The sequence below is a fragment of the Sorex fumeus genome, unplaced genomic scaffold (assembly GCF_029834395.1).
Source record: "Sorex fumeus unplaced genomic scaffold, SorFum_2.1 ptg000042l, whole genome shotgun sequence".
NCBI classification, from domain to species: Eukaryota; Metazoa; Chordata; class Mammalia; order Eulipotyphla; family Soricidae; genus Sorex; species Sorex fumeus.
Window position 1 is genome coordinate 8,906,244 of NW_026606099.1, and position 26,359 is coordinate 8,932,602.

At 52.0% G+C, this 26,359-nt stretch overlaps 2 protein-coding genes across 2 annotated transcripts in view; both read left to right on the forward strand.

The window, feature by feature from the left end:
* The window catches only part of TNS2 (tensin 2), a 280,320-nt gene that overhangs the window by 158,246 nt on the left and 95,715 nt on the right, over window positions 1-26,359 (forward strand). The window lies entirely within an intron of this gene.
* KRT18 (keratin 18) lies at window positions 4,765-8,765 on the forward strand. Its single transcript, XM_056120265.1, has 7 exons — window positions 4,765-5,252; window positions 6,018-6,100; window positions 6,594-6,750; window positions 7,197-7,361; window positions 7,464-7,589; window positions 8,005-8,228; window positions 8,584-8,765. Exons 1-7 carry the CDS (start codon window positions 4,836-4,838, stop codon window positions 8,702-8,704), a joined length of 1,293 nt encoding a protein of 430 aa, XP_055976240.1. The 5' UTR covers window positions 4,765-4,835; the 3' UTR covers window positions 8,705-8,765.

Below are 26,359 nucleotides of genomic sequence, written 5' to 3' on the forward strand. Positions count from 1 at the left end.
CATCCATGGATCTGGTGAAGAACCTGAGTCAAGCCATGGAGAGAGTCAGCAGTGCACATGCCTTGCATGCGTGATGCCCTGTGTTCAACCCTCAGACACACACACACACACACACACACACAGTGGAACCCCTGAGTCAGAAGGATTTATGGGCTCTTTTCTTAAAATGCAGGATTAGGGCCTAGGAAATAGCATAAGGGTGGCGACCACATCCCACTCCAGCCCACCCCCTCAACTCCTACATCAGGTACTGCTGAGAGCAGACTCCAAGTCCCCAAAGCACAGCCAGGTTAAAAAAAAAAAAAACTTAAATGTAGAATTGGCTTACTATTAAATGTCAGGTATAGTGTCATTTTCAGTATTTAAATAATCATGGTGACTTTAGTGCTAACGTATATAATTGCCACTTCTAATACAAATATAGAATCATCCTTTCCATCCAAGTCTTTGGCGTCTCTGTACGTAACTCATTACTTTGTGAACTGGAGACTCTGTCATAAGGGAGGAGCCGGGTGGTGGCAGCCTATTGAGCTGGGGGAGAGACTCTGCCCACAGGGGGCCCCGCTCTCTCCCCAGCAGCGAATACCGCCCCCCCAGGACACAGACACGAGCAACCTCCAAACACAGAGCCAGGAGCAGCTCCTGAGCACTGCCAAAAGTAGCTGACGCAAAAGGAATGAATAGGACCCGAGTCCTGATGTCGGACCCAGGAGGGTCTTCCCAAGTAGACCACTGACCTGTCTTCTGGACCCAGCATCCATAATGGGGGCATCTTTGGCTGAATACCTCATTTGTTGAAGTCAATCTGTTGGATCCGATGGAAATGTATTGGATGACTAGAATCCAAGCACAGGAGTCCCTCACTTTTAAAGAATGCAGTGAGGGGCTAGAGCGATAGCACAGTAGGTAGGGCGTTTGCCTTGCACGTAGCCAACATGGCCGACACAGGTTCGATTCCCAGCATCCCATATGGTCCCCCAAGCACCGCCAGGAGCAAATCCTGAGTTCATGAGCCAGGAGTAACCCCTGAGCATCGCTGGGTGTGACCCCAAAAAAAAGCAAAAAAAAAAAGATATCCTTGAGATAGGTAATTATAGAAAATTGAAAAACATAAAAAAGAAAGAAAGAAAGAATGCAGTGAGACCCCACAGTAAAGAAAACCACATATCGTCTTCCTCAGTTCATCAATCTCTTGGACTGGGTGTGGTTCCTGCTGTATTTCTTTACTTTGAATCCACTGGCAGCTCTCTCCGGCTGCTGGGACTCTTGGGGATGCCATTCACATAGTGCCTGTCTGGCTTCTGGGCATCCCCGGATCCAGAAGTCAGGCCTGGACAGTGTCCTGTGACACCACATTCCCGCTGGATGCCAGGGGAGACAGGCCCAGGGCTGCGGGCCGCCTGGGAGGACAGGTGTGTGTGTATGTGTCACTGACACAAAGGGCCTCAGACAGGGACTGCCACAGCAGCACCCACTCATGTCATGAGGACCGTTCTGGGAACACTAGCAAGAAGAAGATGGGGGTCCAGCAAGATAGTACATGTGGCCTTGCACAGGGCCACCCCTAGTTCAATGCCTGGCATTCCATGTTGTCTGCAGAGCACCTCGGGGGAATAGCCCCCCCTGAGAATGGCCTGGTGTGGCCCAGACTCCCCAGAGGGAGAGAGAGATGGGAATCAGCCCCCCTCTGGGCCATAAACCGCAACCTCACACCTCTGGTGCTTTCCCAAAGGCCTCCTCTGGGTAGAGCCAGAAACATCCAGCTTGAACAATGCAGCAAAGCCTGGAGGATTCCAGGCCCCGTAATCCTTATAATCCCCCTAATCAGCCCCATAGCTTTTCCTCACAGCTCACCCTTGCACCCTCCAACCTGGCCCTCTGCCCGAGAAGGGGGCAGCGGGAGGAAAGGGCTGACCCTCCTCTATCAGGGTCATCTCCACATTGACTCAGGAGTTAAACTCGCCACTCAGGTTCCCCACACCCCTCTGCTGGACGCTGGAATGCAGGACCGGGGGAGGAGGGGACATCCCCAACTGCTGAGGGGGGCCTTCCAGCTCACCTTCTCCTTAGACACGCCCACAGCCACCCAGGCAACACCGACACTCAGAACCCCAGTGCTAGGAACTGGGGTGCCAAGACTCCCTGGGAATCTGACGGCCCAAACTCTTCCCTCAAGCCCCGTGCCCGGCTGGCACGGAGACTTGGACAGAAGGGAAAGCGCCCAATGCAGGGAAGTGACGGGCACCGCAGGCAGGCGGGGCTGGGAGCGAGGTCGGCCTGGGTCCCGATGCTGCAAGAGGTCAGGAATGTGGCCGGGACCAGATAAGGCCTGCCTGGCCAGCACGGCTGCTCCTCCTCCTGCCCCCCAGACCGAGCCTCCCGGGCCCCTGCTGGCCGAGCAGTGCGGGCGGAGCAGACTCAGAGAAGAATCTGGAAAGGAGCCGTACCAGAATCCGGTCTCCGGCTTGTTCTTCAAGCCCGTGTTCTCCCTTGACCGCGAGTGTCGCTTGACTCTCTGTCTCTTTGCTTACTCACTTCCACTCCAGAGAAGCCTGTGTTCTCTCTTGAATACACCCTCCTCCTCACCTCTCCCCCACATCTTTCTAAGTACGTTTCAATATAAAACAACCTAGCTTCGGGGGCTGAAGCAACAGCACAGCGGGTAGGGCGTTTGCCTTGCACGTGGTCAACCCAGGTTCAATTCCCAGCATCCCATATGGTCCCCTGAGCACCGCCAGGGGTGATTCCTGAGTGCAGAGCCAGGAGTAACCTCTGCGCATCGCCGGGTGTGACCCAAAAAAAGACAAAAAAGAAAAAAGAAAACGACTTAGCTTCATTCCAAACTAAAAGAATCCCGTCTCCTAGGCCTGATCACTGGAATTCAAAGCGCCCCACGGGTCTGAAATGAATAGGAGAGGAAGATGCATACCTGTGATCCAGCCCCTGACCACCCCCTCCACACACACACACACACACACACACACACACACACACACACACACACAATCTCTGCCCTGGGGATATTAGAGACTTCTCTGGGGTTATTCCGGGCGCTACAGTCAGTGAGTGAGGGGCCGCCAGCCACAGCTCCCGGCACTCCACGAAGAGCAGCACAGGCCCTGGTAGATTCACCAACCACCTTCCCGTGCACGTCTGGACCCCGTGATGACCGCGGAGTCCAGTGGGGTCCAGCAGGAGAACATACAGGTGAAAGAAGGAAAAGCCCCTCTGACTGGCACTTAGTCTCCCCAGAACTTTCCATGCAGAAGGAGCGGTCACTGATTTGCCTGCCTTTTTGCATCCCATTTGCCTTCTGACCTTCAGGAGGCCCTGGCCTGCTTCTGACCACTCCCATGGAGAACAGGGGGCCCCACAGCCCTAAAGGCAGCAGACCTCACAATTCAAGACCCAAAGGGACATTTGAGTAGCACCTCAAATTAGGCCCTCAGGGCCCCCCACCCAGGGCTTGCTCTCTGGTCTGGCCCAGTTCAGCGGGCAGTTGGATAAAGGATCAATAGGGCCAGTTGGAGCAAAGAGCACATGCCAGTGTGTCTGCCAGGAGCACCGGACGTGGAGCTGTGGCTGGGGCAGCCTGGGAGACCCAGTGCTCGGGGTTCCCTGGTTCTTTCAGTGGAGGGCAGACACCCTGTAGGGGCTCGGGGAAGGACGGGAACACCCCCGTTTCTCTCCAATACCCTGGAGAAGGGGGCCTCTGGATGGTGGGAGGGTGCGGACAGACTGCCAGAAGGGCTGGCCAGCTCAGTCACTCCCTGCCCTCTTAGGCCTCAGAGCCCAGGGACACTGGGCCTTCTCCAGAACGGGCTTGCCCTCTCTCGTCACCACTGTTTGCCCAGCAGCTAGAACAGAGCTGACCCATGGTTGGTGCCCAGCCAGAAATGGACTGCAAATTCTCTGGAAGATGGTCCTTCCCCATGTGCGTAGGAGAGGCTGGCAGACACCCAGGCAGAAGTGAGGACGGCCCCCCCAGGGGGTCCCAGAGCACTGCCCTGGGACCTGTCTGCACCCAGACACTCTTGTTTTCAAGAGTCTGATCTCACATGAAAAGAATGTGGGGGTTCTGAGGCTGGAGCCATAGCACAGTGGGTAGGGCGTTTGCCTTGCACGCGGCCCACCCGGGTTCGATTCCCAACATCCCATATGGTCCCCCGAGCACCGCCAGGAGTAATTCCTGAGTGCATGAGCCAGAAGTAACCCCTGTGCAACGCCAGGTCTGACCCAAAAAGCAAAAGAAAATTAAAAAAGAACGTGGGGGTCCTTGGAACACACGGCCCCCTGCCCCCCCCCCCACGGGGGTGTGGCAGTGAGCACCTGGCCAGAGCAGGGGAAGGCTGGACACCGAGTGTGGTGGGCTGTGGGGGTAGACCATTTGGGGAGCTGCAGCCCCCAACTTTTCTCCCCCAGGACCGGATCCCCTCCAAACCCCCCTCCGCAGAAGCTGCATGCTGAGGACAGCTCAGGAGACCCCCACCCGCTCAACCTGCGAGCACTTCCTCTACCTGGGGGAGCGGAGCACCCCGCGTCACTTCCTGCCCCGAAGCCGCAGCCACGTGTCCCCGCACCGCCGGGCGCCCTTGGGCTCCCCTGATTCAAGTCAGCCCCCCTGCAGGTCCCGGGAGTGGCGCGGCCCCGGGATCAGACGCCGCCGCCGCGCGCGCGCGCGCACCTGTGGCCACCGGCGCCACCGGGACGGGGCGGGGCGCACCGGCCCCTCCCCCGGCTCCGCGATAAAACTCGCGCTGACCGGGCCTGGCCACTCTCGGCTCTCGGCTTCCCGCTCACCTGAGTGCAGGACTCGGCCCCTCTGCCGCGGCATCATGAGCTTCACCACCCACTCGACCTTCTCCAGCAACTACCGCTCCCTGGGCTCCCTGCGCTCGCCCAGCCACCGCGCGCGGCCCATCAGCAGCGCGGCCAGCGTGTACGCGGGGGGCTCGGGGGGCTGGTCCGTGTCCCGCGTCTCCAGCTACCACCGGGGCAGCCTGGGCTCCGCGGGCCTGGCCTCCGCGGGCCTGGCCTCCGGGAACCTGATGGTCATGGGGAGCATCCAGGGCGAGAAGGAGACCATGCAAGAGCTCAACGACCGCCTGGCCTCCTACCTGGAGAGGGTGAGGAGCCTGGAGCTTGAGAACCGGAGGCTGGAGAGCAAAATCCGCGAGCACCTGGAGAAGAAGGGGCCCCAGGTCCGAGACTGGAGCCACTACTTCAAGACCATCGAGGAGCTGAGAGCTCAGGTAAGCCCGCGCGCCCCGACTCCCAGCCCTGGAGAGCATTCCGTTGGCGCTTGCCACCGCCTCTTGGAATTCCTATTTCCAGGGGTGGGGATCTTCAGATCAAGGGGGCGGTCAAGGCTTCCCTCTCCCGACCTCCGCCTGCCCCCTGTGCCCACACCCCCCGAGAGGGGGCTGTCCACCCCGTGGAGGGGGTGACCTCGGGCAGGAGCGCCCTTTCTGCAGTGACGGTGGGAAAGGGGGGTGGGGTCCTTGCCCAGAAGGTGGGCAGCCTCGGGGGACCTGGACAAGGCCCAGAAGAAGGATCCAGATACTCTGGGCCTCCAGCTGAGGGGACAGGTGGAGGGTTAAGCGGATGCGGCTAAGGCTGAGTCATCCAGGAGCAAACAGAAGGCCGGCGGGTGGGAGGAGCCAGCCCAGGGGGTGGAGGGACCCAGGGGAGCAGGTGCACTGGGGAGAAAAATGCCAGGAGAGGACTTGGGAGTTGTTGCTCACTGCCTGCAGGCCCGCCAGTGGCGGCCTAAAGGAGGACAGAAGGACAGTTGTGGAACTCTGGATCTGGGACTCCAGGAGAAGGAACAGTGTGAGCAGCGTGGGTGGACGGGAGCAGGCACTCAAGGAGAGACTTCAAGGGACGCGGAGATGCCTCAGAGACTTAGGACGCCGCCCCCCACCCCGGACACACACACAGTCACTCGGGCACTCAGCCTTCCTCACAGTAACCGCCCACACAAGAATCCACCCACCTTTTCTCTCCAATCCCCTTAGATCTTCTCAAATTCCGTGGACAATGCCCGAATCGTCCTGCAGATTGACAATGCCCGTCTCGCCGCCGATGACTTCAGAGTCAAGTGAGGCTCCAGGGGAGGAAGCCAGGGGCAGGGAAAGGAACGATGCGTTTGTTCCAGGGGTTGTCACGCTCCGGGCCTTCCACTGGGGCCTCATCAACCCACCTGGGAGTGGAGCTGAGTGGATGACTTTTGTGCCACCCAGGAGCTCATGCACCCCACTTGAATAGAGCTGCCCCCTGGTCAGAGAGGCAGCACAGCGGGGAGGGCACTTGCCTCGCTGCTGGTTCCGTCCCCAGCACCCCCCATGGTTTCCCGAACCCCACCAGGAGTGATCCCTGAGTGCAGAGCCAGGAGTAAGCCCTGAGCATTGCCAGGTGTGGACCCTCAAAACAGAAGGCTGTCTCCCCCAAATGCCGAGAGCTAGGGGGCTGCCATCTGAGTCCTGGCTGCAGTGCTGGCTGGCCCCAGGCTGGAGCTGCCCTTCGGGGGTGCTCTGTGGTGGAGAAGGCACTGGAGCCGAGACAGGACCCCTCCCATCCTCTCCTCTGCACAGGTACGAGACGGAGCTGGCCATGCGCCAGTCTGTGGAGAGTGACATCCACGGGCTTCGCAAGGTCATCGACGACACCAACGTCACCCGGCTGCAGCTGGAGACGGAGATTGAGGCGCTCAAGGAGGAGCTGCTCTTCATGAAGAAGAACCACGAGGAGGTAAGCGGGGTGCTGGGGAACAGAGTGCCAGGGCCCATGCGGGTAGAGACAGAGAGGACAGCCCACCAGAAGCCTCAAAGGGCACTGTAGAACCAGCTGCTGGGGGGGGGGGGGGGTGTCTCCTGAGCTCCAGTGCCGTAGTGGCACCAGGCTGAGAGGGGATAAGGAGAGACACATGATCATGATGAATGGACAGGGACAGACATGTGAGAGCAGGCACAGTGAGTGGGGCTGCCTGGAAAAGGAGCTCCCCAGTGGCAGTAAGAAGGATGGGCAAAGCAAGGATCCCTCCGTGGGACAGGTCCGGGCAGTGAGGGTGGCACAGAACTCGTCTCTCCCACCTCCAGTCTCCAGGCCCCGACAGCCCCTCGCAGGGGCAGCCTGGCCCTCATGCCGTCCTGCAATTCTGACAGAGCCCCTTCTCACCACGGTCCTTCTTTCACCAGGAAGTCAATGGTCTCCAAGCCCAGATTGCCAACTCTGGCCTGACCGTGGAAGTGGACACCCCCAAATCCCAGGACCTCGGCAAGATCATGGCGGACATCCGGGCCCAGTATGACGAGCTGGCTCGGAAGAACCGAGAGGAACTGGACAAGTACTGGTCCCAGCAGGTAGCTGCAGGGAAGGGACAGGTGCCTGGGAGCACCTGGGAGAGGCCGTGGCAGGAGGTGGTCCCAGAAGAGACCTAAGGCCTGCCTGCACTCCCTCTCCAGATTGAAGAAAGTACCACCGTGGTCACTACTCAGAACACGGAGCTCAACTCGGTGGGTTTGAGGCTCACAGAGCTAAGGCGAACCTTGCAGTCCTTGGAGATTGAACTTGACTCCATGAGGAATCTGGTAAGAGCCTCACTGCCTCTCTGAGGGCCTCAGCCCCCTACTGACCACCCAAATCCTACGCTTCCATCCTAATCAGAGTGCCCAAACAGTTCAACCCTACCGCTCCCTTTCCAGAGGAAAATTCCTCCCCTCCCCCAGTCCACTTCCTTTAAATGATCCAGCAGAGAGCATCCCCCAATCCCACCCAAGGCTCCTCCAACACCCCCATCACTCTGGCCCCAGTATCAAGAAAACGCTGACCCAAATCCCTCTGCTCTGAACGTCCTCGCCTGCATTTCCCCCCACCGCCTTCCCCTCTAACTTGGCACCTGGTGGGAGTCTCAGAGAGGGGTGAGTCATCCAGATGCTCACATAACCGTGTCAGCCCCGCATCTGCCTCTGGGCTCACTGGACCCGCCTCTCTATGCCTCCACAGAAGGGAAACCTGGAGAACAGCCTGAGGGAAGTGCAAGCCCGCTATGCCATGCAGATGGAGCAGCAGAACGGGATCCTGCTGCATCTGGAATCAGAGCTGACCCAGGTTCGGGCAGAGGGGCAGCGCCAGGCTCAGGAGTACGAGGCGCTGCTGAACATCAAGGTCAAGCTGGAGAAAGAGATTGCCACCTACCGCCGCCTGCTTGAGGACGGGGAGGACTTCAGGTGAGTGGGACTGACAACACCGGGTCCTCGGTCTTCAGCCTCGCCAAGCCCCATGTGTACCTGTCCGTCGGCACCACTCAAACCAACACTGCGGTTGGGTGCCCCGACCTCGTTCTGGGGGGTGGCAGGGAGAGATCCCTCCCTCCCGGGTCCCTTGTAGAGAAGAGAAAGGTCTGCGTGCATCCCTGGTCAGGGAGGACTTGGAGTTTGGCCTGGATTTCCTCTCAGAGCAGAGGGAGGAGAGGTTGTTCGGGAAGGCAGGGGAATCAGGTCTGTTCCTTGTCTGCCTCGTCTCGGGGTGGGGCTGACGGGGGGGGAAGGCTGTGTATAACCAGGGCTTGGTCTTCTCTTCAAGGCTCAGTGACGCCCTGGACAGCAGCAGCCTGTCCATACAGACCATCCAGAAGACCACCCACAAGATTGTGGACGGCAAAGTGGTTTCAGAGGTCAACGATACCAAAGTTTTACGGCGCTAGGCCACAGACATGGGGGTCTGCTCTGGGGGGAAGATCAATTAAAAGTGCATAGGTCACTGTACATGGTCTGTGTCTTCCTTGACTACTTTCCTACTGTGTCCAAAGGTCTGACCTCACAGTCCCGTCTCTGACCTCAGGGCTTACCTCCGAACACTGGGTTCCATATGGAAGGGGATGGGTGGGGGCAGAAGGGCCTGGGTTCTTGGAAACGCATTCAAGGTGGTAGGAGAAGCGCTGACCAGGGGAGTCAGGAACCTACGACGCTGTTCTCTTGGCCATCACGAGATCTGGTGCTCGTGCCCTGCCTGAAAGGTGCTCCCTGGTGGGACTGAGCCCAAGAAAGAAACGGGGCCTGGGACAGTCCAAAGGACAGGGGCAGGACAGGGGCATGCCACTGACCCTGTGCCTGCTTCCCACATCCTGACCGACTGCCCACCTCCCCTCCACCCCCACACTCAGCTCCAAACCTTAGGGTCCCCTGGGATAGGATTTTAGGAGCACTAAGGGTCAGGCTGGACGTGATGATTGATGCAGAAACAATGGCTGCTGATGCAGAGTCTGTGCCCGTTGTTCCCTTGGAAAGTGGAGCTTCTGTGTGAGTTTAAAATCACACAGGTGGGTGGGAATGCAGGCTGGTCCAACCCTTTTGGAAAACAGTATGGACGATTCTCAAAAAATTAGAATTTTATCTGCCATTTGACCCAGCTATAGCACTCCTGGGAATATATCCCAGAGAGGCAAAAAGGTATAGTCGAAGTGACATCTGCACTTGTTTGTTCATTGCAGCACTCTTTACAATAGCCAGAATCTGGAAAAAACCCGAGTGCCCAAGAACAGATGGCTGGTTAAAGAAACTTTGGTACATTTACACAATGGAGTACTATGTAGCTGTTAGAAAAGATGAAGTTATGAAATTTACATACAAGTGGTACTACATGGAAAGTATCATGCTCAGCGAAATGAGTCGGAAAGAGCGGGCTAGACACAGAAAGATTGCATTCATCTGGGGAACATAAAGCAACAAAACAGGAGAATAACACCCAGGAGAGGCTGAGATTAGTACCAGGAATTTTGCTCCATGACTTGAAGGCCAGCCACATGTGCTAGGTGAAAAGGAAGCTCAGATAGAGAAGAGAGCACCAAATAAAGGGTGTTGTGAGGACCCTCTCAGGGTGGGAGAAGCATGCTAAAAGTAGTCTATAGACCAAACATGATTGCCACTCAGTGCCTCTCTTGCAAAACACAGTACCCAAAAGAAGAGAGAGAGAACAAGGGGGAATGCCCTGCCACAGCGGTAGGGTGGGACGGGGGGGGGGGTGGGGGGGGAATGGGGGGATGGGGGGATGCTAGGACCCGTGGTGGGGGAGGATGGGCACTGGTGGAGGGATGGGTACTTGATCATTGTATAACTGAAACCCAAGCACAAAAATTTATAAGTCTATAACTGTACCTCATGGTGTTTCACTAATAAAAAAAATGATAAAAAATAAATAAATAAATAAAATCACACAGCGTGGGGCTGGAGTGATAGCACAGCGGGTAGGGCGTTTGCCTTGCATGCGGCCTGACCCGGGTTTGATTCCTAGCATCCCATACTGTCCCCCGAGCACGGCCAGGAGAAATTTCTGAGTGCATGAACCAGGAGTAACCCCTGTGCATCACTGGGTGTGACCCAAAAAGCAAAAAAAACAAAAACAAAACCACACAGCGAAGAAGCAACAAAGGTCAAAAGGCAATAATGGGAGACCTGATCCACACAACTGGGGGCGGGGGGAGAGAGGGACGTCGAGGTCCTTGGGGAAGGGAGTGGGTACACTGGGGCTGGATGAGACGCTGGAGTTTTGTGCACAAGAAACCATTATTAAACCCCAGAATACCAGTCTAAAAATTTAAATGTGTTTGCAGATTATCTAGGTCCAGAAGCTGATTTTTTGGAGGAACAGTGCTCGTGGAGCCTAACTGATACTTAGGCTACCAGTGGTGATGACGTGTGTGCATCAAACCAACACACTGACACCGGGGAGCGAGGGTGGGGAGGGGTGGGCAGGGGTCATGCAGAGCCCAGAGTAGAACCCAGAGCCTTGTCCGTGCTAAGCGTGAGCTCCAATCCTTAGACATGGGCCTTAGGACGCAAATTTTCGATGGCTGCTTCTGGGAAGTGGGAAGGGAAATAGTGAACTTTATTTTCTTTAAGTCCCACATATGAGAGTGATCATCCTGGATCCTTTTCCTTCTGACTGACCACTCAGCATGGAACCATGAGTTCCACCCATGTTGCTGCAAATTGCACAAATTTGTTCTTTCTTAGAGCTGCATAGTATTCCATTGTGGAATCACAATTTCTTGACCGACTCACCTGTAATTGGGCATTTGGGTGTTTCCTAATCTGGATATTGTACTAAATGCAGCAATGAACAGAGGTGGGCATAGAATCTTTCCAATAAACTTTTTTGTGCAAACACATTTATTTATATATATGTAGAATCATATTAATTGTTCTGCACTTTCAGTTTTTGAAATCATCTTTAGCGTTTTAAGTTTTTTTGCTTTTTACGTCACATCCGGTGATGCACAGGGGTTAACTCCCGGCTCTGCACTCAGGAATTACTCCTGACAGTGCTCGGGGGACCGTATGGAATGCTGGGAATTGAACCTGGGTCGGCTGCGTGCAAAGCAAACTCCCTACCTGCTGTGCTATCGCTCCACCCCCCATCTTCAGCTTCTTGACCAAGACAATATGCAAACACATTTCAAAAAATTCTTCTATTGATTGGAAGTCTGTGGTTTACTATATTATTAATAATGGTTCCTCATGCACATTATTCCAACACAAAATCATCACAATTGATCTTGAGCACTTAAGGGTGAATGGATTCTTTCGTTTTTGAGATGTGTAAGGAGCAAACCAGGCACCACTCAGGGCTTACTCCTGGAAGTGTTCAGGGATCTGTGTGTGGTGTCAGGGATCCAACCCCAGTTGGCCCTGTGCAAAGCAAGCTCCCTACACACTGTACCTGGATCCTTTGTTTTTCACCAAAATGAGTGATTTTGGAATATTTTCTACCTTCATTTAAATCCATATATATAGTCTACTTATCAAAAGGAAATTACTCATTCAATGTGAAAGGAGCACAAAATTACAATAATTATGCATTTTGTCACCCTTGGGTTTAGGTGGAAATTTTTATTACCTTTTTCCTACCCATTGCCTTATATTTAAGAGCACATAAATTTCATCCTGGGGTGGAGAGATAGTACAGCAGGTAGAGCTCTTGTCTTGCATGCAGCTGACCCAAGTTCAATCCCAGACATGCCATATAATCCCCCTACCTGCCAGGAGTGACCCCTGAGCACACAACCCTGAGCACCGTGCTGGTTGCAGCCCAAAAACAGAAACAAAAAATTTGCTCTTAATTTTCAATAAAGAAAAATTGGGGCTGGAGTAATAGCCCGGCACGTAGGGCATTTGCCTTGCATTTGGCTGACCCGGGTTCGATTTCCAGCATCCCATATGGTCCTCTGAGCACCACCAGGAATAATTCCTGAGTACAAAGCCAGGAGTAACCCCTGAGCATCACCAGGCCCAAAAAGAAAAAAAAAGAAAGAAAAAAAAGAAAGAAAAATTGCTATCCTCGAAATGTTTTCTCAGAAATTCAGAACGCTGCCTTGTGTATTGTCCAGTCATTGTCAGCAGAGTGATTGAGAAATAACATCTGGGACCTTCTTGGTACTTGCCTTAGTAGTTGTCATCCATCTAGTTGGAGAGACACAATTATGAAATATGAAAACAATTTACATAGAACTCTCATTGCCTCTGTAATGACATTGGGATGATTTTTTCAGAGAGATGCTCAGAATAACTCTCTCAGGCCAAAGTCCAGGATAAAGTTGCCTTACAAGCTGCTGACCCTGGTTTGAATCACGGCGCCAGCACTTTCAGGAGTAATTCCCAAGCACCACCAGATACGCACCAAATTTTTTTTAAAAAGAGCAAGAGAGAGAAAAAGAATAACTTTCAGGTTTCAGCAACCAAAAATGTTATAGTATATGGTAGGGAAAGGGCTCTCACTTTATCTCCTGAACATCTCATCCTTTTGGCAGACAGGGGGTAGGGGGAGGTGTCTAGAAGTCATACCTGATGTTGCTCAGAAATTACTTCTTATTCTGTGCTCAGAGATCACTCCTGACAGGGCTCAGGGAACCATATGAGATGCCAGAGACCAACTGCATGCAAGGCAAATGCCCTGCCCACTGTTCCATCTCTCTGGTCCCACCTTATCTTTTCAATAACTGTTTAGCATGTCAGTATGTGGCATAAGAATTTACTTTTCCATGGTACTACATGGAAAGTATCATTCTAAGTGAAATGAGTCAGAAAGAGAGGGATAGACATAGAAAGATTGCATTCATCTGGGGAACATAAAGTAACAAAATAGGAGACTAACATCCAAGAGTGGCCGAGATTAAGTACCAGGAATTTTGCTCCATGGATTGGAGGCCAGCCACACATCCTAGGGGGAAAGGAAGCTCAGATAGAGAAGGGAGCCCCAAATAAAGGGTGTTGGGAGGATCCTCCCAGGATGGGAGAAGCATGCTGAAAGTAGACTATAGACCAAACATGATTGCCACTCAATGCCTCTTTTGCAAACCACAACACCCAAAAGGAGAGAGAGAGAGAACAAAAGGGAATGCCCTACCACAGAGGCAGGGTGGGATGGGAGGGATGGGGGGTGGAAGGGATGCTGGGACCCGTGGTGGTAGAGGATGGGTGCTGGTGGAGGGATGGGTACTTGATCATTGTATAACTGAGACCCCCTCCCATTGATCGTCGATTTGCTCGAGCGGGCCCAGTAACGTCTCCATTGGAGACTTTGTTGTTACTGTGTCTGGCATATCGAATACTCTCAGTAGCTTGCCGGGCTCTCTGAGAGGGGCGGAGGAATCGAACTCGGATCGGCCATGTTGGCCGCTTGTAAGGCGAACGCCCTACCCGCTGTGCTATCGCTCCAGCCCAACTGAGACCCAAGCACAAAAATTTGTAGCTCTACAACTGTACCTCATGGTGTTCACTAATAAAAATTTTTTAAAAAAAGAATTTACTTGTCCAGATCAAATACCATGAAGATTTGGTCTCCAGTTTTAGCTTTTGCCAAAATGTTGCAATGAATAATCATTAACATGCAATTACGACCTGATTGTTATGCAGTGTGTGGACAGGTCTATAGGGGAAATTCCTAGCAATGGTATGCTTAACTGCCACGTTGACAAATATTTGTGCAGTGCCTGCCAGATGCTAGACCCAAATGGACATTGCCCCTAGGTCATGGGACTAACCTAAAACTTAGGTTATGGTCGCAGCCTGAAATTCTTTATTTGGGGGGTGGGGTGCACACTTGGCAATGCTCAGGGCTTACTCCTGGTTCTGAGCCCAGGGATCACTCAAAGCAGGGCTCAGAGAACCATCTGGGAGACTGGACATCCAGCCCAGGCTGGCTGTGTGCAAGGCAAGCGCCCTACCCCCTGTACTAGCACTGGGAACCCCTAATGTGTGTTTTAATTCATTCTTTCACCTAATTTACAGGCACCTACCACATCCCTGCTCCCCTGGGGCTTATATTCTGGGAATGGCCATGAGTCAAATGAGGCAGCACGTTTGCAAAGGAAGAGCAGGCAAGGACAGCAGCAGGGAAGGGAAAGATGACAGGCGTGGTCCAAGATCAGAAATCTTGGGCTTAATGGATGCCTGAAAAGTTTCTTGGTTTTCATTTTTTGTTTTTTTTTCCCCTCCCGTTCCCTCTGTCTTGGTGGTTGTGATATGATGATGGGGGTAAAGGAGGGGCAGTCCCCACAGATTAGGTTCTGATTAGTGCAGCCTGGACTAGGCCGGGCATCAGGGCTCACAAAGAGGGGTGTGCGGCCCGAACCCTTGGCCACGGTGCCTGCCCTTGCATCGCTCCCCTTTAGCTGCTGTGCCCTCGCCCATTCTGGTTTTAGTCCTCCTTAGGGGTTCACTTGTGACCCCCATTGCTCCACATTTTCATTTCTGGGGTTTTTCTGGAGAGGGAGGGCTTCGTCGATGGTTCCCAGGAGGTCATGCAGAGCTAGGGATCCCACTGCAGGCACTTTCCCAGCCCACTCACACTGTTGATTGGTTAGTTTGTTTTTGTGTGGGGGCCACACCCCTTGGTACTCAGGGATCACGCCTTATGGGGCTCAGGGGACTGTGTGGAGTGGGATCGAACCCAGGTCAGATGCATGCAAGGCAAGTGCCCTACCTGTTCCAGTTCCCACTCGCACTCTTCACTTACGGTGCCACCAGAGGTCACAACACATTCATCCGTAGTGCTTACAAGCTCCTGGCTGTGTGCTGGAGATGACAAGCTCTGCTTTGAACGGCCCCTGCTCAGCACATGGGCAAGGACCCGGATCCAACGAACTGGCTCACACTTGGAAGGCAAGTGCCTTTGGCCATGGAGCCATCCCGCAGCCTCCAAACTTCTTGCCTAAGTCCTTCAGTGTGTTTACTCTGAAATATCTTTAAAATATGGAGGTTGGCAGGAGTGACTGAGATTAGCACCAGGAATTTTGCTCCATGACTTGGAGGGCAGCCACACGTGCTAGGGGAAAAGGGAGCTCAGATAGAGAAGGGAGCACCAAATAAATGGTGTTGGGAGGATCCTCCCAGGATGGGAGAAACATGCTGGAAGTAGGCTATAGACCAAACATGATTGCCACCCATTGCCTCTTTTGCAAACCACAACACCCAATAGGAGAGAGAGAACAAAAGGGAATGCCCTGCCACAGAGGCAGGGTGGGGGTGGGGGGTGGGGAATGGAAGGGATACTGGGACCCGTGGTGGGGGAGGATGGGCGCTGGTGGAAGGATGGGTACTTGATCATTGTTTAACTGAAACCCAAGCACAAAAATTTGTAAATCTATAACTATACCTCATGGTGTTTCACTAATATAAATGTTTGCCTTGCACTGGGTTCAATCCCCAGCATCCCATATGGTCCCTCAAGCACTGCCAGGAGTGATTCCTGAGTGCAGAGTCAGGAGTAACCCCTGAGCATCACCAAAAAGCAATAAGCAAAAAGCAAATAACTAAATACATAAAACATGGGGATATTTTGTAGAGACAATTCAGAGAGCACTGTTGGAGGCTCTTTGTCATGGAGGCAGCCCAAAGAGAGGGTGTGCCCTTATCACTGGCTCAAAAGAGGATGCAACATGAACGGAGCCAGGGGTCCCCTTCCTGAGCAAAGTGTGAACGTCAGTGACACACAAGATGAGAGAAAAGCAAGAAAGAAAGCAAGAGAGAATGGAAGAAAGAAAGAGAGGAAGGAAGGAAGGAAGGAAGGAAGGAAGGAAGGAAGGAAGGAAGGAAGGAAGGAAGGGAGGAAGGAAGGAAGGAAGGAAGGGAGGGGGAGGGAGGGAAGGAAGGAAGGAGGAGGAAGGAAGGGAGGGAGGGAGGGAGGGAGGGAGGGAGGGAGGGAAAGAAGGAGGAGGGAGGGAAGGAAGGAAGGGAGGGAGGGGGAGGGAGGGAGGGAAGGAAGGAAGGAAGGAGGAGGGAGGGAAGGAAGGAAGGAAGGAAGGAAGGAAGGAAGGAAGGAAGGAAGGAAGGAAGGGGGAGGGAGGGAAGGAAGGAAGGAAGGAAGGAAGGAAGGAAGGAAGGAAGGAAGGAAGGGGGAGGGAAGGAAGGAAGGAAGGAAGGAAGGAAGGAAGGAAGGAGGAGGGAGGGAAGGAAGGAAGGAAGGAAGGAAGGAAGGAAGGAAGGAAGGAAGGAGAAAAAAGGAAGGAAGAAAGAAAGAGAGAGAAAGGAAGGAAGGAAGGAAGGAAGGAAGGAAGGAAGGAAGGAAGGGAGGAAGGAAAGAAGGAAGGAAGGAAGGAAGGAAGGAAGGAAGGAAGGAAGGAAGAAGGGAGGGAGGGAGGGAGGGAGGGAGGGAGGGAGGGAGGGAGGAGAGGGAGGGAGGGAAGGAAGAGAGGGAGGGAAGGAAGAGAGGGAGGGAGGGAAGGAAGAGAGGGAGGGAGGGAGGGAGGGAGGGAGAGAGGAAGGAAGGAAGGAAGGAAGGAAGGAAGGAAGGAAGGAAGAAAGAAAGAAAGAAAGAAAGAAAGAAAGAAAGAAAGAAAGAAAGAAAGAAAGAAAGTCAGCCCCAGGGAGGGTGGTGGCGGCCTGACTCTCAGGCAGGAGGAGGACGGTGCTGGCCGGGACCCTCTGCCCTGTGAGCCCAGCACCACATCATAGCTAGCATCTCTGGTGCACACAACCAAGAAGAGCCGAGCGCCATAACCAGGCGTGTGAGGGCCCTGATCTCCACAATGACACAGCAACACAGGGAAGTGAGCGGGGGCAGCCCCACGGTCCCACTCCCCCCAGCCCTCACTGAGTCTGGGCCGGAATTCACAGGAGCTTGAGCTCTGGGGCAAGGGGGCTGGGCTCTGCTTTCTGAGACTTGTTCAGGTTCACTGGTGGGGGGCAGAGAGTGGGGGGTGGTGAGGACCTTCCTGGTGGTGTTCGGGCAATCACGAAGAACCAAACCTGGGTCTCCTGCAGACGAAGCAATGCTCCGGCCTGTCAGTGCTCTCCCTGGCTCAAAGCCTGTCCACAGGGGCTGGGGGGAAAGCACCAAGCAATGCTCAGGGACTTGGGGTCATTCCTAGCTTGCCCAGCTGTGCCCAGCCCATGCACAGCTGCTCCGGGTCACAGCAACCCAGCGGTGCGGCTGGGCCCAGGAGACCTGGAGCATTTCCATCCTCAGAGCAGTACTCTTGCCTGGCTGTCCCCAGCTTTCATTACACGGAACGTGTCAGAATGTGCTCAGGCCACACAGGGTCCCCAGGGTTCTGTGGGCTTCCTAGAGGTTGCCCCGCTGTGGTCAGTGCTGGGATGTCATCAGGAGTAGAGCAGGCAGGTGTGGGGGGGGGGCCCTCTGGCAACAAGTTCTAGGGACATAATAAAACCAAGGTGGGATTTGAGGAAGTTTCTCTGTCATCAGCCCTAAAGCAACTAAAAAGAGTTACTGCTGGACCCACGTTGTGGACACGGGGACTGTCCGAAAAGACTCAAACTGGTGCCTGCACTGACCCAGAGAAGCTGGACCCTGGACCCCCTCCAGAGAGAAGCACCAGCAGGAACCAAGGGTTGTGACAAGGATCTTAAGGTGGACTCCAAAAGACTTCTCCTGGGTCCTTGGTAAGGCCATTGCAACAGAGTTTTTCTTTTTAATTGAATCCCCTTGAGATACACAGCTACAAAGTTGTTCCTGATGGTGCTTCAGTCATACAATGTGCCAACAGCTGTCCCTTCACCAGAGTACGTTTCCACCACCAATGTTTCCAGTTTCCCTCCCACCACCACGACCCCCACCCCAGCCTCCCTCTATGGCAGACACTTTTCTTCTCTCTCTCTCTTTCACACTGTCTCTCTCTGTCTCTGTCTGTCTCTTCCTGTCTCTCTCTCTTTCTCTGTCTCTCTATCTCTGTCCCTGTCTCTGTCTCTCTGTCTCTGTCTATCTCTGTCTCTGTCTCTGTCTCTCTCTCTCTCTCTCTCTCCTATTGGGCATTATGGTTTGCAATATGGGTACTGAGAGGTTATCATATATATCCCTTTATCTACTTCAGCACTGAGTTCTTGTCCAGAGTGATCATTTCCAACTGTCATTGTCATAGTGGTCCCTTCTCCAACCTAACTGCCCTCCTCCCCACCCCCTACCCCCACTTTTGGAAGTTTCCCACTATGCACCAGTCCTCCTGGCCCCTGTTTCTCCTGTCCTTGGGTGTTAGTCTGATACTATTGGGGGGGGGGGGGGTTATGTTGTTATATATATATATATATATATATATATATAGCAATTCAGTGCAATCATTCTGCATCTGTCCCTCTCCTTCTGACTCTCTTCACTCAGCATGATTCTCTCCATGTCCATCATTTATAAGAGAATTTCTTGACTTCCTTTATCCTGGTGACTGTGTAGTTTTCCACTGTAAAGATGTACCATAGTGTCTTCATCCATTCGTCTGCTCTTGGGAACTCAGGTTTTGTTTCCAGATTCTGGCTATCGTGAATAGTGCTACAATGAACATAGGAGTGAGGATGGCATTTCTGCTGTGTGTTTTTGTATATTCCTGGGAATACAGTATATTCCCAGGAATTCATATCACTAGGTGGTATGGAAGCTCAATTTCTAGTTTTTTGAGGAATGGCCATATTGAGTAATAGGCAGAAAGCCCCGTGTGGGGGCAACTTGGGAGAAAAACCTATAAAATTCACTTTGCAAAGGCAGGGGTGCACCCTCCCCCCGGGGGTGGGGGCCTGCATCTCCACCTGAGGCCTGTTTCTCAGTCCCATCTCTTTCCTTCCTCATAATCACTAAACAAAACTGTTTTTCTTGACTATTCTCTTCCTGAAATTCTTTTCTGAGACGGAAAAGCAAAGGATCCAAAAGCCGGGGTAAGACTTGGGTTTGGGGCACAGCAGGTAGGGCATTTGCCGTGCCGCGGTAGACTTGGGTTTGATTCCCAGCATCCCATATAGTCCCCCCAAGGACCGCCAGAGGCGATTCCTGAGTGCATGAGCCAAGAGTAACCCCTATGCATCTCTGGGTGTGACCCCGCCCCAAAAAACATATATATATTCTGGACACAAATTTCTCTAGTCTCTCTGAGTTAGAATCCCTGAAACAAACATTTGAAAAGAAGTAAATTTAAAATCTGGAGCTAGAGAGATAGTATAGTGGGTAAGGCAATTGCCTTACACAGGGTGGCCTTTCAATACCCAACATCCTGTGTGGTTCCTGAACCCCACCAGGAATGATCCCTGAGTGCAGAGCCAGGAGCCCTGAGCAGAGCTGGGTTGGCCCACAAATTAAAAAAATAAAGACAAAAACTTGGGGCTGGAGCGATAGCACAGCGGGGAGGGCGTTTGTCTTGCACGCGGCCGACCCGGCTTCGATTCCCGGCATCCCATATGGTCCCCCAAGCACCACCAGGAGTAATTCCTGAGTGCAGAGCCAGGAGTAACCCCTGAGCATTGCTGGGTGTGACCCAAAAAGCAAATAAATAAATAAATAAGACAAAAACCTAATTAAAAAAAAAAAAGACTTGGGATTGACTTCCCTTTCCTGCGAAGAGCAAATTTTCTCTCCAGCCTGAGTCCACGCCCCCCACCCACCCCCACCCATCATCAGTGGGACCATCCCCACGTGCAGAACAAATGGGCTCTGGGTGCAGTTTCATGACTCCCTCGTGGGGCTGGCGAGACGTGAGTTCTGCACCGTGCGGGGCTCATCGCAGATTTCCATCCATCCTCGATTTCCCCCTCCACGTCCCCAGTGACTAAACTGGGCAGAGAGGGGAGCGGTCGATTCCTCTCTTCCACATTCACCCAAGTCACCGGCCACCGGAGGAACCCAGCTTCCTGCAGGCCCCTGCGCAGGAGAGGACAGGGCGGCTCAGCACTGGAGCAGACGAGAATGCGGTGACCGGGACCTGCCTCAGAGTCCGAAGGAAAGTCCCTGGCAGAGCCTGCGGTGTCTGAGCTGAGCCAAGGCGAGGGGTAACCTAAGCCAGGCACCGGATCTGGTGTCCCTCCCTTCCGCCCCGGCCTCAGGGTTCCCAGGGCGCTTATGCACTTGATCCGCGTTACAATCCGGTGAGGTATTTTCAGTACCAGAGGTGGGCATGGGGAAGTTCTTGGAGATCACATGACCTGCCCGACCTGCTCATAGAGCTCAAATCTTTGAAGCAAGAATCCCATCTTCATATCCCCGGTTCTAAGCTGTTCCCTTCGTGTATTAAACGGAACAGCAGGTTGGGCACTTGCCTTGCCCATTGCTGACCTGTGTCGCCGTATGGTCCCTCCAGCCCTGCCAGGTGTGGTTCCTGAGCCAAGAGCCAGGAGTAAGCCCTAAGCAGCACTGGGTATGGGGGGGGGGGGGACAACCTTAACAGGAGTTCTCAGTTCTGGCTGCAACTAAATCGGGCTTTATAAACAATACCAAGGCCTCCGTTCCCTCTCCAGAAATTCTGATTCCATTGTTCTAGGTTGAGGGCTCAGGCCTCTGGGAAAATGCACCAAGAGGTCCTTGGTGACCCCCATAAAAGGGCAAGGCTGAGTGAGTCAGACCCGAGCAGTCCCCAGCCTCGGAGAGGGCCTGGCCTCCTGATACAGGCCAACACATGTGTCTTTTGATCTTGTCTCAAGGCACTCCCGGCCATGCTCGGGGATGACTCCTATCTCTGTGCTCAGGGATCACTCCTGGCAGTGCTCAGGGGATAATGGTGGGTGCTTGAGCTCCATCCCGGTGGGCCACTTGCGAAGTAAGTGCCTTACCCGCTTACACTGCACCCTGCTGGGAGGCCCACGGTCTCTGCGGCAACCCTTCTCTCTCCCAACACAGGAAGACAATTGCCAAGTGCCAAGTGAGCGTTATAACATAGTTAACCTCTTCGTTTCATCCACCCGCTACTGAGTGTGATCCAGCCCAGGCACTAAACCAATAACCAGTGATGAAGGGGACAGAAGGCTGTGCTGCTTAGCGCCTTTCATTGTGTTTTGTTTGGGTATAGTTTTGGGACCACACCCAGCTCTACTCAGGGTCGACTCTGTGATTAAAATCACTCCAGGTGGGGCTGGAGCAATAGCACAGCGAGTAGGGCGTTTGCCTTGCATGCGGCTGACCCAGGTTCGACTCCCAGCATCCCATATGGTCCCCCAGCACTGCCAGGAGTGATTCCTGAATGCAGACCCAGGAGTAACACCTGTGCTTCACCGGGTGTGACCCCAAAATTAAAAAAAAATCACTTCTGGCAGCACTCAGGGGGTTCATATGTGACGCTGGGAATCAAACTGGAGTCAGTTGTGTGCCAGACAAGAAATATACCCCTCTTCTACTTCTTTGGCTCCTGTGCAGTGCCTTTTTGTTTTATTTTCTTTGTTTTGAAGGCCTCAGGCAGTGGTGTGTAGGGGCTATTTCTGGATTGTTCCTAGCAGTGCTCTGGGTAGCAATGTGACTGGGGAATGGACCCTGGGGCCTTTTTCGTAAAGCATCCATCAAGCTCTCTAAATTTCATTTGTTATTTTAAAAGATAACAAGATGTGATACATAGATATCCATAGATATTCGTATGTATTTGTCCTAACACGCAAAGATTTCTGGCTGGGTACGCAAAAAATTAGAATTAATGACACTGGGATTGATCATTGTTTCCAAAGAGGGAATTGGTGTTGGGAGGATGAAGGTGGAAGGGAGACATACTTATCACTGCGGGCACCTTTGAACTGCATTGTTAATTTAAATGCAGACAAGAATATTATTGCAAGGTCCAAAGGGAGAAGGTTCAGTAGGCTGAGCAAACAAAGGAGGCCTTGCTTCAATTCCTGGAAACACATGGTCCCCCCAAACCATGGGAGCAACCCCCCCCCCCAAGCACAGAACTGAAATTAGCCCCTGAGCAACACAGGTGTGTCCCAAAACAAACACAAAATCATTGCTGACTTTGACCCGGATGCAGGAACTGGAAGAAGAGCTACCCCATGATTGCGTCGGGAGCACCCTATTTCTTCAGTGTTAATCTACCAACACTTATTAAAACACTTATTTATTTTTTTATTAAAAAACTTTTCATAGTGAGACATCATGAGGTACAGTTGCAGACTTACACATTTTTGTGCTTGGGTTTCGATTATACAATGATCAAACACCCATCCCTCCACCGGCGCCCATTTCCCACCACCATGGATTCCAGTATCCCTCCCACCCCCCCCCCCCCCCATCCCACCCTGGCTCTGTGGCAGGGCATTCCCTTTTGTTCTCTCTCTCTTATTGGGTGTTTTGGTTTGCAAAAGAGGCATTGAGTGGCAATCATGTTTGGTCTATAGTCTACTTTCAGCATACTTCTCCCATCCTGGGAGGATCCTCCCAACACCCTTTATTTGGTGCTCCCTTCTCTATCTGAGCTCCCTTTTCCCCTAGTGTGTGTGGTTGGCCTCCAAGCCATGGAGTAAAATTTCTGGTACTAATCTCGGCCACTCTTGGGTGTGAGTCTCCTATTGTGTTACTTTATGTTCCCCAGATGAATGCAATCTTTCTTTCTATGTCTATCCCTTTCTTTCTGAGTCATTTCGCTTAACATGATACTTTCCATGTAGTACCACTTGTATGTAAATTTCATGACTTCGTCTTTTCTAACAGCTACATAGTACTCCGTTGTGTAAATGTACCAAAGTTTCTTTAACCAGTCATCTGTTCTCGGACACTCAGGTTTTTTCCAGATTCTGGCTATTGTAAAGAGTGCTGCAATAAACAGACAATTGCAGATGTCACTTCCACTATCCTTTTTTGCCTCTCTGGGATATATTCCCAGGAGTGGTATTGCTGGATCAAATGGGAGCTCAATTTCTAATTTTTTGAGAATCGTCCATACTGTTTTCCAGAAGGGCTGAACCAGTCGACATTCCCACCAACAGTGAAGGAGTGTCCCTTTCTCACCACATCCGCGCCAGCAACTGTTGCTTTTGTTCTTGTGGATATGGGCCAGTCTCTGTGGTGTGAAGTGATAGAAACACTTATTTATTACTATGTGTGCACAATTGATGTAGGAGTTGGGGCCAGACCAAAAGTCAATGGGAGGAAGGAGTCCCTTTTATAAACTGTCACCGTGAAGCTCGCAACTGACCTTTGACTGGTAGGAGTTCTAAGTATTCCTGTTAAAAATCTATAATGGACAGTAAGAGAATTACCAGAGAAATGTGAGCATGCCAAAGTATAGATTTTAGGTGTAGATTTTGTCTTTAGCAAATGAACTTAAAAGAACAGATTACTGTTTGAACGGACAGGTCTGCCATTGTTGTTCCATATCTGGTTGTTACTGTTTGCATTCCTTTGTTGAGTGGAGCCTACCTAAGCTTCTAGCAAGTGTATATTGGACATGTTTGTTTCATGGTCAAGATAGCATCAGAGGCCACAGATACTGACAACCAATTTGTTTTGCTTTTTTGTCTTTTCTCCATGACTGTAACTACTGAGCAAAACTTGGAAAACCCACTAGAATTATTGTTTTGAAATTATGAAAGTATTGCTGTCATTTTTAGCGAAGAAAATCAATTTTGTATAGTTTAATTCAACCTAAATAAAATGTGAATTTTTTTTAAGTTTATTTATTTATTTATTGGGTTTTTTGGGTTACACCCAGCGATGCACAGGGGTCACTCCTGGTTCATGCACTCAGGAATTACTCCTGGCTATGCTCGGGGGACTATATGGGATGCTGGGAATCGAACCTGGGTCAGGCCGCATGCAAGGCAAATGCCAAACCCACTGTGCTATCATTACAGCCCCGTGAATTTTGTTTTTAAAAAAAAATCAGCCATAGGAAACTTAGCAAGGGGAAAGTTCAGTTAATAGCATGCATTTTTAAAAAAAAAAAAAACATAGCTGGTGTAAATTCTAAAGTGAAATGGGTTCAAGCAGGATCCTTATCCTCTGTAAAGGGAGTCTGGTGCCAAGGAGTCTGGAGAGAGGAGTTCAAGACAAGGAGGGATGACTGGGAGGGTTTCTCCAGCAGGAAGACAGCTTCACTGATAACCTGAATGATGGCCCCAAACTACCTTCTCCTAGGTCATAAAAATGGGGAGTAGTGATAGCAAAAGGGCAAAAGGCTCAAACAAACCCCAGAGCTTATTTTCTGCCTTTAAGGCCTTCCCTGCTCTTAAAATAACCCATTGTCAGAGGCCAGAGCAATAGACCCTGAATCCCAGATGGTCCCCCGAGCATCACCAGGAGTAATTCCTAAGTGCAGAGGCAGGAGAAACCCTGAGCATCATTGAGTGTGGCAGGAATTTTGCTCCATGGCTTGGAGGTCAGCCACACATGCTAGGGGAAAAGGCAGCTCAGATAGAGAAGGGAGCACCAAATAAAGGGTGTTGGGAGGTTCCTCACAGGATGGGAAATGCGTGATGAGAGTAGACTATAGTCCGAACATGATTGCCACTCATTGCCTCTTTTGCAAACCACAACACCCAAAAGGAGAGAGAGAGAGAGAACAAAAGGGAATGCCCTGCCACAGAGGCAGGGTGGGATGCGGGGGGGATGGGGCGTGGGAGGGATACTGGGATCAGTGGTGGTGGAAAATGGGCACTGGTGGAGGGATGGGTACTCGATCATTGTATAACTGAAACCCAAGCACAAAAATTTGTAAGTCTACAACTGTACCTCATGGCGTTTCTCTAATAAAAATTAAATAAATAAATAAACAGAATAAGAACCTGTGTTCAGGGGTTGGAACAAAAGTACAGCAGTAGGGCCCTTGCCTTGCACGTGGTCAACCCCAGTTCAAACCTCTATGGTCCCCCTGAGCACCACCAAGAGTAATTTCTGCGTACAGAGCCAGGAGTACCCCTGAGAATGATCGGGTGTGACCCAAAGAGCAAAAAAAAAAAAAAAAACAACGACAAAAAACACTGCTCTGGCCAGCCCAATTTTAAATTGGGAAATCTGAGAGCAGAAGGTGGCATTGAGGAGGTGAGGAAGTGAGCCCCCGTGTGTGGAGAAGCAAGAGAGAGGAGAGAACTTGTCTTCCTCCCTGCACCCCTGGCCCCCAAGTTGGGGTTCCTCTTGCTGTCCATTAGCCTCCTGGGGTGGATGCCAGCCTCACTCATCCCAAAGCTCTCGCCTTTCCTTCCGCACCTGCCCCTGTAGCCTTCTCAGGCCACAGGGACTGAACCCAGTACCTGCAGTCAGCCACTCTGTGCAGCATCTGTGTCACCTGGCCCTGAAGCTATCTGCTCTGGGCACCTGGGACCGGACTGCCCCAGGCCTCTCCCTGCCTGAACTGGGTGCTCAGGCCTTCAGAACATAAACCCGTTTCTATGTTTGTAAACGTATGTATGTTTGAGTTGTGCCCTAATAGTCGATCCACCCTGGGGAATGTTCCATGTGCATTAGAGAAGAATTTACATTCTTGTTTTTGGGGGATGCAGAATCTGTGAATGTCCAACAATCCCAGTTCTTTCAGATTCTCATTTAGGGCTCCTGTCTCTTTACTGATATTCTGTTGAGTTGACCTGCCTAGGAGAAAAGCGGCGTGTTGAAGGACAGAGAAGGAAGGAGATCAAGCGGGGAAGAAGAGAACAGAAAGTAATGAGTGAACAGGCTTCAGGGCTTCAGTTATACTCTGATATGGGCGAGTGGTTATCGCCTTATACCCAAAACCCAAACTCAACAATACTGAAAACATGAGATCTGAGTTGCAACCTCTAGAACTTCGAAATGTGCCTGTCAAGTTGACAGGTTGGGAATGGGGTGGGGTCTGGGGTGGGGAGCGAATATGGGAACCCTGGTAGAAAGAACTTGACACCAGTGAAGAGATTGGTGTTGAAATACTATGTGAAACCCAACTAGCAATAACTTTGTAAATCGCAGTTCTTTAATTCACAGATCACAGATCATCCTGTTATTCGTCGATTGCCTCGAGCAGGCCCCAGTAACGTCTCCTTCATCCTAGCCCTGAGATTATATTCAAGGCTCTTTAGGAGAAAGTTCTTTAATTAAATTTTTAAAATTTATTTCAAAAATAACAGGCCCATTCATGGGACAGGCCCACTCTCCCTGCCCTGATGAGACTCCGACTTGCCACCCACAAACGGCTCCTCTGGCC

Excerpts from the sequence above, each read along its gene's own strand:
- KRT18 (XM_056120265.1), top strand. The coding sequence starts at position 4,836 with ATGAGCTTCACCACCCACTCGACCTTCTCCAGCAACTACCGCTCCCTG. Across the intron at positions 6,751-7,196 it reads TGAAGAAGAACCACGAGGAG|GAAGTCAATGGTCTCCAAGC; the intron begins GTAAGCGGGGTG and ends TTCTTTCACCAG. Across the intron at positions 8,229-8,583 it reads GAGGACGGGGAGGACTTCAG|GCTCAGTGACGCCCTGGACA; the intron begins GTGAGTGGGACT and ends CTTCTCTTCAAG.